Source organism: Lissotriton helveticus, chromosome 1_1, assembly GCF_964261635.1.
Source record: "Lissotriton helveticus chromosome 1_1, aLisHel1.1, whole genome shotgun sequence".
NCBI classification, from domain to species: domain Eukaryota; kingdom Metazoa; phylum Chordata; class Amphibia; order Caudata; family Salamandridae; genus Lissotriton; species Lissotriton helveticus.
Genome location: NC_136057.1, coordinates 1699733829 through 1699744791, shown reverse-complemented (window position 1 = coordinate 1699744791; position 10963 = coordinate 1699733829). Strand labels below are relative to the sequence as shown.

General features: G+C 46.7%; 1 protein-coding gene across 1 annotated transcript in view; it reads right to left on the bottom strand.

The window, feature by feature from the left end:
* The window catches only part of NEMP1 (nuclear envelope integral membrane protein 1), a 323363-nt gene that overhangs the window by 189006 nt on the left and 123394 nt on the right, over positions 1-10963 (bottom strand). Inside the window, exon 4 of the mRNA XM_078689000.1 lies at positions 4545-4617. Within this exon, the coding sequence (XP_078545126.1) occupies positions 4545-4617 (73 nt within the window). The remainder of the gene's footprint in view (positions 1-4544; positions 4618-10963) is intronic.

Here is a 10963-nt window from a genome sequence, read left to right as displayed (position 1 = left end):
TGTGTGTGGCTCCGTGTGTGTGGCTCCGTGTGTGTGTGTGTGTGTGTGTGTGTGGCTCCGTGTGTGTGTGTGTGTGTGTGTGTGTGTGTGTGGCTCCGTGTGTGTGTGTGTGTGTGTGTGTGTGTGTGGCTCCGTGTGTGTGTGTGTGTGGCTCCGTGTGTGTGTGTGTGTGTGTGTGTGTGTGTGTGTGGCTTCGTGTGTGTGTGTGTGGCTTCGTGTGTGTGTGTGTGGCTTCGTGTGTGTGTGTGTGGCTTCGTGTGTGGGTGTGTGGCTTCGTGTGTGGGTGTGTGGCTCCGTGTGGGTGTGTGGCGGTGTGTGGCTCAGTGTGGGTGTGTGGCTCAGTGTGGGTGTGTGGCTCAGTGTGTGGGGCTCTGCGCGCGTGTGTGGGGCTCTGCGCGCGTGTGTGGGGCTCTGCGCGCGTGTGTGGGGCTCTGCGCGCGTGTGTGGGGCTCTGCGCGCGTGTGTGGGGCTCTGCGCGCGTGTGTGGGGCTCTGCGCGCGTGTGTGGGGCTCTGCGCGCGTGTGTGGGGCTCTGCGCGTGTGTGGGGCTCTGCGCGTGTGTGGGGCTCTGCGCGCGTGTGGGGCTCTGCGCGCGTGTGTGGGGCTCTGCGCGCGTGTGTGGGGCTCTGCGCGCGTGTGTGGGGCTCTGCGCGCGTGTGTGGGGCTCTGCGCGTGTGTGTGTGTGTGTGGGGCTCTGCGCGTGTGTGTGTGTGTGTGTGTGGCTCTGCGCGCGTGTGTGTGGCTCTGCGCGCGTGTGTGTGTGTGTGTGGCTCTGCGCGCGTGTGTGTGTGTGTGGCTCTGCGCGTGTGTGTGTGTGTGTGTGTGGCTCTGCGCGTGTGTGTGTGTGTGTGTGTGGCTCTGCGCGCGTGTGTGTGTGGCTCTGCGTGTGTGTGTGTGTGTGGCTCTGCGCGCGTGTGTGTGTGGCTCTGCGCGTGTGTGTGTGTGTGTGGCTCTGCGCGTGTGTGTGTGTGTGTGGCTCTGCGCGTGTGTGTGTGGCTCTGCGCGTGTGTGTGTGTGTGTGGCTCTGCGCGTGTGTGTGTGTGTGTGGCTCTGCGCGTGAGTGTGTGTGTGTGGCTCTGCGCGTGAGTGTGTGTGTGTGGCTCTGCGCGTGTGTGTGTGTGTGTGGCTCTGCGCGTGAGTGTGTGTGTGTGGCTCTGCGCGTGAGTGTGTGTGTGTGGCTCTGCGCGTGAGTGTGTGTGTGTGGCTCTGCGCGTGAGTGTGTGTGTGTGGCTCTGCGCGTGAGTGTGTGTGTGTGGCTCTGCGCGTGAGTGTGTGTGTGTGTGGCTCTGCGCGTGAGTGTGTGTGTGTGGCTCTGCGCGTGAGTGTGTGTGTGTGGCTCTGCGCGTGTGTGTGTGTGTGGCTCTGCGCGTGTGTGTGTGTGTGGCTCTGCGCGCGCGTGTGGGGCTCTGCGCGCGCGTGTGGGGCTCTGCGCGCGCGTGTGGGGCTCTGCGCGCGCGTGTGGGGCTCTGCGCGCGCGTGTGGGGCTCTGCGCGCGCGTGTGGGGCTCTGCGCGCGCGTGTGGGGCTCTGCGCGCGCGTGTGGGGCTCTGCGCGCGCGTGGGGCTCTGCGCGCGCGTGGGGCTCTGCGCGCGCGTGGGGCTCTGCGCGCGCGTGGGGCTCTGCGCGCGTGTGGGGCTCTGCGCGCGTGTGGGGCTCTGCGCGCGTGTGGGGCTCTGCGCGCGTGTGGGGCTCTGCGCGCGTGTGTGGCTCAGTGTGTGTGGCTCAGTGTGTGTGGCTCAGTGTGTGTGGCTCAGCGTGTGTGGCTCAGCGTGTGTGGCTCAGCGTGTGTGGCTCAGCGTGTGTGGCTCAGCGTGTGTGGCTCAGCGTGTGTGGCTCAGCGTGTGTGGCTCAGCGTGTGTGGCTCAGCGTGTGTGTCTCAGGCTCTGTGTGGCTCTGTGTGTGTGTGGCTCTGTGTGTGTGTGGCTCTGTGTGTGTGTGGCTCTGTGTGTGTGTGGCTCTGTGTGTGTGTGGCTCTGTGTGTGTGTGGCTCTGTGTGTGTGTGGCTCTGTGTGTGTGTGGCTCTGTGTGTGTGTGGCTCTGTGTGTGTGTGGCTCTGTGTGTGTGTGGCTCTGTGTGTGTGTGGCTCTGTGTGTGTGTGGCTCTGTGTGTGTGTGTGGCTCTGTGTGTGTGTGGCTCTGTGTGTGTGTGTGGCTCTGTGTGTGTGTGTGGCTCTGTGTGTGTGTGTGGCTCTGTGTGTGTGTGTGGCTCTGTGTGTGTGTGTGGCTCTGTGTGTGTGTGTGGCTCTGTGTGTGTGTGTGGCTCTGTGTGTGTGTGTGGCTCTGTGTGTGTGTGGCTCTGTGTGGCTCTCTGTGTGTGGGTGCAAGTGCAATAGGTTTTGCATTTGCGAGAGATTAAGCTATTGGCAGTGTAAATGACAATGCAATTTATTTATCGGTTTTCAAAACCAACACATAAATAAATATTTTGTCATTTACAATGCCAATAGCTGTAACTTTTGCAAAGGCGAGACCGCTGCATTGTAAATGCTTGTTTAAGCTATTGTGTGGAGCTGCTCAGTCTTGCAATTCCTTCAATCAACTTTTTGCCTTATATTGTCACTAACCTTCTCGCACATTCTGCATCCAGGACATTTGTCAAACAGAAAACCAGTCTTCGTAAAGTAAATGGGACAATGAACCTAAATGTTCCCTTTTGTTTTCGGCTTTTCTCTCTTTTCTGCCTCACAGTTTCATCAACATAATCCAACGAGAGTCCACGCAAGCATAGCAATATTTTTGTTAATTTTCCACCAGTATCTTGCTGATGAATCACCGATAGGACCACCAAATCTGCAGTCCCACTTTATGATGCCCAGCATGGCAACATGAAAAAGTAGTGCCATCAGGACCAAGTACAAGACCAATGGAGTCTGCCAACAATAAAATTTACATATTTGTTTCTATCTAGTTGTTGAGACCACAATGTATTGTGTAGGAGCGCTGCATTTAATAATTTCAGTATTACCCTGTTTTATATTATTTGTAAAAGTAATGATAATATTTTATTTCGGTCACAGACCATAAAAGCAGTTCAAACAAGACAATAAAAGACTACAATTCATCAATAGATTCAGTGATATACAAGATAAAACTCACAAATACAAGATAAATCTCACAAATATATGAAAAAAAGTAAATACAGCAGCATGACCCTCCCCTGTAACGACCAGACCCGAGAAACTGCTCTTAACCTCGCATGATATCCACATGAATGCCCCACATAATGGTACTTTATAAACCTCTCAAGGATGAAACGGAGTCTGACCAGTTTAGATTCAAACTTGTGATCTGTAGCAAACACTCCGATGTCAGCAGAAAAAAATTAACTCACTGTCCGTATGACCTAGAGAACTTTGCCATCTGCTTGAAAGCGTAGTCATACTGCACAAATGCGTTGTTCGGATCTGGTCTGATTGTAACTGCCTGCAGCTTCCAGCACAAGACAATGGGTAGGCAGAAAATGACAGCATAGCATGCTCTTGAGAAATAAACTTTGGCAAAGTCAATAGGTTTCACTTTGTTGACCTTGCCAATGCTTTTTTTTAAAATGTATTGAGTGCAGTAGTCACACAAAAAAAAGCACACAATGGGAGCGCATAGGCATCATGAAGCAGCTAGAGGCCAAATCATTCTGTAGGCACGAACAGGCATCACCATGAATGTGCATGCTTATGGAGTGACAGGCACCATTTTGTTTTTAAATATTAATGTACTAAAGCACTTTAAAACATTTTTTAAAGGAAACCAGACGCTCAGGAGCATATGGCAGGTGCTGTGCGCTCTGAAAAGCGAAGAGAAAAACCATTTTATTTGTAGGACCAAGGAGGTGTGGGGGAGCAATAGAGAAGTGGGTAGGGAGAGCCGATGGAATAAAGCAATGGCAGAGTGGGTTGGGGAGAAATAAAAAAAAATGTTTAAAAAGACATGGAGGTGTGGGTCTCGGAGAGCAGCATGTAGTGCAGTGGTGAGTTTTTTTAAAATGATGAACAGCACACTATGGAGAGAGAAGGTATGAGAACGAAGAACCAACACGGTGTGGGCAGGGGGAAAGAGTTATTTGGGGAAGGAGCAGCACATGAGAGTGCAAGAAAACACACACTCGAGTGATGAAAGAAAAAAGGTAGCTCACTGTATGTGAACATAGGAAATATCGAATTAAAAGGACGGTAGAGAGGCTATGCTCCAGTAAAGGGACAAGCACATAAAGGAAGGAAAAGCATGAAATAATAAGCATGCAAATGAGGGTTACAAGAAAGACAACCAACAGCTAGAAATGGGGATGGTCCACAGGCCTTTCGCAAACAGACAGGAAATGTGCTCAGGCTGTAAATGACAGCTAAAAAGGAATTAGCACCTCAATAAACATCAAAAGCAATTACTGTTAAGACCACTGGGGAAAAAAACATCACATAATACAACCATGCCATCACTTCACTCCATCCCCATCAGTTAGCAAATTGTGATACACTCTCGAATAAGATAAGATGATCATTGGGGGGCAAAGAACAAAATACGTAACCACTTACTTTAGTGCAATAAATACATACCGGCTCAGAGAGTCACCATAAAAAAATAGCAACAGTCCCACGAGAAACACCAAGAAGAGGTATGGGTCGCTTTCTGTTGAGAAATACAATAATGTTGCTTTTTATAACAAATTAATAATGATCAATCAAATAAGCTGTATTCAAAAACACGATGTGCATCATAAAAGCTACATAGAATTACATCACTAAGTTAAAAACACATCGTTAAAAAATAGAAACAGGTCACTAAAATGAGAAGAATAGGAACACCGTGAATAAAAACAGGCAGAGTCCTCCCTGGTTGACAATAACATTTCTACAGCTGCTTCCTACGTCTTAACAGCCAATAAATATTGTGACAACACAACACATATGTACAGGCTCGGTAGCGTTTGAAAATAGATAAAAGCTGGGCTACATTGCACAAATCCAAGTTGTTTTAGCAGCGGCTAAATGAAACATTTTCTCAACTCTGTGTAATACAACCAAAAAACAGGGCATGAATAGTGCTCTGCTTAGAAACATTGACACATGGACATAACGGGAGATCAGAGGCCCAATTATTAATATTTGTGATAGTTACCTAGTCAGGACGAATCTGTACCAATCTGTACCCATGGTTGTTTACTTTAGCTAGATAAGGTTGCACATCATGGCTGGTCAGAATTAGCTGGTACTTCCGCACCAAGGGGTTCAGAATCTCAGTGGATAGCCTCAGATCCTCTAGTAGGGAAAAGCATTTTAATTTAAGAGCTTTTCTTTGAATACTGCTAGTCAGCTCCGGATGGTCAAAAAACTCGGAGTGGCCAATGTCGACCAAAAAGTCACGTACAAATCTGAGCCAATGGATTATTTTTAAAGCTGATGTAAATCTAAGACAGTCCACTATAATAGAGCGATTAAGCTTAGTGTGTTCCGAGGACCAGATCTTACGTCAGAGCAAAACTGGCTAGATATTAATCATATAATTCATGGTCAAATTACTATCAGACATAAAATTAGAACAGCATTGGTACACAGAGGACATTAGAAAGCAAGGAGTGCTACTTTCCAATTCCCGTATTACAGAGGATCCGTCAAGCAGTCACAAGTTTTATTTTAGAGTATAGAAGACTGTTGGAAATTGGTGAATTAGAACCGAAAGCGCTTTCATGTGACGTGTTGGAAACAGTTCGAGATAAATGCCCAAATATAATACATTAAAAATTCCAATGTCCAAAGTGTTTAGGCAAGACTATTATGAGACACACAGCCAGCTCTTCTGTAAATACCATCAAGAGGAAAAAAAGCATGAAAATAATTTCAGTACATTGTTAAATTCCAATGGAGACCACTATTGCCACAATAGAAGTATCATTTTTACTTATGGAAAAAAGTTATGTTTGTGCAGGAGGAGGGAATCAACTGGGGCATTTAAAGGGGACATTGTTCTAACTGCATTGCCTGAGAGGATATAGACAGGGATGCATAGCCAAGACAGTGTTGATGCAACTTTCTCCCAAAAAATATATATATTTTTTTTAGAGGCACTGGTTATGTCCAGGTACTTTTAATTTCAGCTGGTCATTGATCCAGGCTGTTCTTCAAAGTAAATATGACCTCACCCTTGGTTGGTATTGTAAAAGACATTTCGTCACCCAGTAGATAACGTGATTCAGGCATGTTGTAGTGCTATTCAGGGAAGGGAGGCTGAATGATCTGCCCAATGAACGAGGCAGGTTGTTTTTTTTAACCCTCATCCAGTGGCTAAAAACATAGAAATAGTAGTCTGCAATGAACAGCAGACCACCATTCCTACATCTGCACTCCCAACGAGTAATTTTTTGTAAAGAAGCCTGGAATTGGTGGTGCTTTATTTAATGTAAAAAAAAAAGCAACAACAAAAAAACTTCAGTTTGGGAAGACATTGGGGGTGGGGAGGAGACAGTGGTCACTGTTCCACTGCCCACAACCATCCTGCCCGAGCCCACCTGACAACTCCCTAATAGGAAACTATCCAACATGGACATCATCCCGTTTGCAAATAGGTTACCACTTCCTTTCAGGAGTCTGTACTTTATTATGGTTTGCGAGCACAAATGTGATTCATAATGATTCGGTAGACCCATTTTGCCATTCAGCAAGGGTTTACTGAATCACAAAATGAGTTTAGTACTTCTTGAAACTCCTTTTTGCAGTTGTAAACACTAATTTAGTGAATAGCAAGGTTTGCATACTCAAAATCATTTAGTACACTCGGCCCACTGACTTTCAAGTAACAATTTATAAATGGGTAGATTTCTGTGTGCACTTAAAATAAGAACATAACACAACAATCTTAAGAGCTCAAAATACCCATGTCTGCACTTTACATTCAGAAGTACTTAAAGATGAGGTGTGAGATCCATTTCCAATATTGCCACATCACACAGCATTTAGGTCGGGCTTGACAGTACAAGAGTCTGAAGACATGATTTTATTTTATTTGATTTATCAACTTCTAAAGCGCGCGAATGCCCGAAGGAGTCTTGGCGCTAATGACTGACAGCAGTCCTCTTGAACGGGTCATCTAACATGTAGCAGTAAAAAGCCAAGTTTTCACAGCTTTTCTTAAAGAGCCTAGAGATGGGCTATTTTTTTATAATGAGTGGCAGCAGGTTCCAAGTCCGTGCTGTGTGTACAAAAAAGCTCCTTTCACCCCAATTGGCCCGTTTGATTTTCGGGTCTCTAATTAGTTTCAATTGGCTTGATCTAAGCAATCTGGAAGGTTCATACAGTTTCAAATTGGTTCTCAAGAACTTTGAGCCTGATCCCTGAACAGCCTTGTATGCCAAACACAGTGATTCAAATTGCACTCTTTTTGCAATTGGAAGTCAATGTAAGATTTTTAGTTTATGTGCAATTGGCTCATATTTGGGAATACCAAGTACCAACCTTGCAGCTGCATTTTGCAGGCGTTGTAACTTAGATAAAATCTGTGCTCTTGCTCCGGCATATAAAGCATTCCCATAATCTAATCTAGATAATGCTAATGCCGTCACTACCGTCTTTCGAGTATCATCTGGTATGTAAGGTAGTAATTTTTTAATCATCTTTAAGATAAACCAGACTGAAGATGCCAATTTACTAGCTTGGGCGTCGAAAGAGAGTTTGGTATCAAAGGTCATTCCCAAATTTTTCACCTTTTCTGCTGGCTCTGGACAACTGCCCAAGCTGTCAGGCCACCAGGCTGGGGACCAGATGTTAGAATTACCTCCCAGCAGCAGCACTTCGCTCTTATCCCCATTTAGCTTCAGGCAATTGTCCAGCATCCACTGGCTGACCTGTGACATACAGTATTTAAATTTTTCTGCCGTCTTGTTCACTTCCTTACTGATGGACACCACTATCTGAGTGTCGTCGGCATACGACACTGGAGTGAAACCACATTCCCTTATAATTTCAGCCAAAGGGGCCACATATAAATTAAAAAGGGTAGGGCTCAGGGAGGGCCCCTGGGGTACCCCACAAGGTGAGCTAAAAGAATTGGATTTCGCCTCTCCCAGCTCAACCGAGAAAGTTCTATTATGCATATAGGAAGCAAGGAGGGCTGAGGCCGAGTCATGGACCCTTGCCTCAGTCAGACGGATCAGGAGTGTATCATGGCTGACCGTGTCGAAGGCCGCCGATAGGTCTAATAGAACCAAGGCGGCCTTCCCACCATCATCCAACACACTCCTAAGTTCTTCCACCGCGGTCAGCAAAGCTGTTTCCGTCCCGTGACCTTCCCGGAATCTAAATTGAGAATGATCTAGCCAGTTGCCCTCCATCAGATATCTGGACAACTGTTTGTTTAATAGTTTCTCTAAGATTTTTGCTGCAAATGGAATCCTGGCAATAGGTTTATAGCTGCTAGGCTCCTCGCTATCCAAATTCGGTTAACATGGTTATGAACTGTTTGAATCTAAATGGAATTCGGCTCAGCACAAGGGAGTATCTCCTTCACCTTATGATATTAGACGTTTAATGTATAATTTCACTTTCTAAACAGTATTTGCACTGCAAGGCATGAGGGACTAGTTAACATCTCAAAATCACAGTGAACCATCTCACATTGCATAATTAAATATTTCCTAGCTATCGTAACGGAAAGTTTCAATTCTATTAAGGACACGGAGGCAAGAATTAGGCTTTTCCTTCTTCACTTTTATTCACAGCAGCCTTTCTTTTAAAAACACTATGGTATTAAAACAGAACTATATTTCCCATGGTAAATAGGGAAAACCAAAGAGAAAAACAGTCTATCCAATCAGGATGCTCCTGCGTTCATAACTGTTCCCGCAGATGCTCCACCTTCCTCTTTTTTTCCTGCGAACACAGCATATCCACTTTAAGATTACTTCTGATTATTGGACTGCGATCCTGGATAGATGCACAAAGAGAAGTTTGAGATACTCTCTCATATGTATGCCTATCCATCATTTAAATTACAGGACATCATGATCACTGCGAGATAAAGATTCGATAATCTTAATGCAGACATTATCAGGATGAACAAAGTCAAATTACATGTAACCATTCTTGTCCAGTTATAACCTTGAGTTCCAACTCTTAATGCGGGTGGGTTCCGGTCTGGCTGAACGGGTGGGCTAATCCTCGCTTCCGTGTCCTTAATAGAATTGAATTTTTTACTCTATGGCAGAGCCCGGAGGCGAGGATTAGGCTATTTTAAAGCTGGTTCACCACTATGTTTGTCAGGGATGATATAGGTTTGAAGTAAAACCATTTAAAGGTAGAATTGGATGACCAATCCGCTGCATTGAGGATATCTTCTAGTTGTGCTCCCACGTAGAAAGCCTTAGAAGCCATGACTCCTCTGAGTGGGCGCCAAACTGAGTAGTATTAATACCCGCTTGATGCATTACATTTTATCCATCTGGCAATGGTAGGGAAGGAAACTGCTCTGAGGTTTGGTCAAAGCGATCAAACAATTGTCTTTCCCCGTGGGGACGAAGCTTTTCCGTCACTGCTTCGTGCATTTTAAGGGCCCGGACCGCACATAATTTTGGTACTCCCTGAAATTCTGGATAAGACACCAACCTGGAGTTGCATTTTGTTCTGCAAAAAATATGGAAAGTTACAACTTATGGAGTAAAGACTCTACATGTAATGTCCAAAGCCCACACGTCAGATCATGCGACCGGATATGAGGCAAAGCAAAATCGCCAATTTTGCTGACAATTGTTTTCTATGCAAATACCTTTCAGAAGGGCAAGATGTGAATAGATTTAGGACCTTATTCACATCCCATAGAACAGAGTATCTGTTCTGAAGGAAGAGATATCCTAATACCCCTTAAGAGTTGGCATACTAGCGGATGTTCCCCTACTGGATGGCCCTCCATGTGACGGTGTCCTGACGAGATTGCTTACCTGAAGGTGTTAATGGATCTGTAGGCTAAGCCATGTGAGGCCATGTTCGCCAAAACATTCAGGATGTGTACAACTTTCGCCCCCACGAGATTAGTTTGGTGTTGGAGACACCAGCATACCAGTCTGGACCAAGCCGATCAGTATCTTCTGGGGGCGCTATCCGCCCAAGCTTTGGTCGTATGTCGGCCTCAGCTGAAATTCCCAGGACTTTCCATAGTATCCGGTAATCCTCAATGCCATTAGCTGGAGGGAACTCGCCAGCATCAAAGGATGAAGATTGCCTTGGGGAATCGCTCAGGAGCTCTGGGCCTAGGGGTAGAGGGTTTGGAAAATCCCAGGAAAGTTCCATCAACACTGGAAACCAGGCTTGCGACCTCCAGACTGGAGTGATCACAACCAGATCCGCCACCTGCCTGCGCACATGAGCCGACAATTGCGTGATCGCAGATGGAGGGAATGCATATGTCTGCTCCAGGCTCCAGTCCTGAAGAAGGCGTCCGTTGCCACTGCCAGGGGATCTGGTCTCCAGCTGCAGTACCTCTCCACCTCATAGTCGAGGCAAGAGGCAAAGAGATCCATTGAAAATGGGCCCCAGCGTTCCTGAAGCAGATTGAAGATCAAGGGGTTCGATTTCCACAGGCTGACAGCTCTCCAGTGACAAGAGTGCTAATCCGCTCTCTGATGATTATCTTGGCCCGGGTCGGGTTCCGCCATCAGGGATAGGTGATTGTTTAAGAAATACTCCCACAGAGTCCGAGCAAGGTCCGAAAGGGTCTTTGACCGAGTGCCCCAGAGATGATTGACGTAACGGACTGCCACTACTTTGTCCATCTTCAGTAGGACGGTGCATTGAACCTGGTCCTTCATCCAGCACCTAAGGGCGAAAGAGCCTGCCATCCACTCCAGGCAGTTGATATGAAGGGCCTTTCGTTGGAAGATCATTTTCCTCCGGTGGAGAACTTGCCGCAGCGAGCTCCCGAGACACAGGCATCAGATTTGATCACTACGTCACGTTGAGAGCCGAATAGCACCCTGCCATTCCATGCCTTC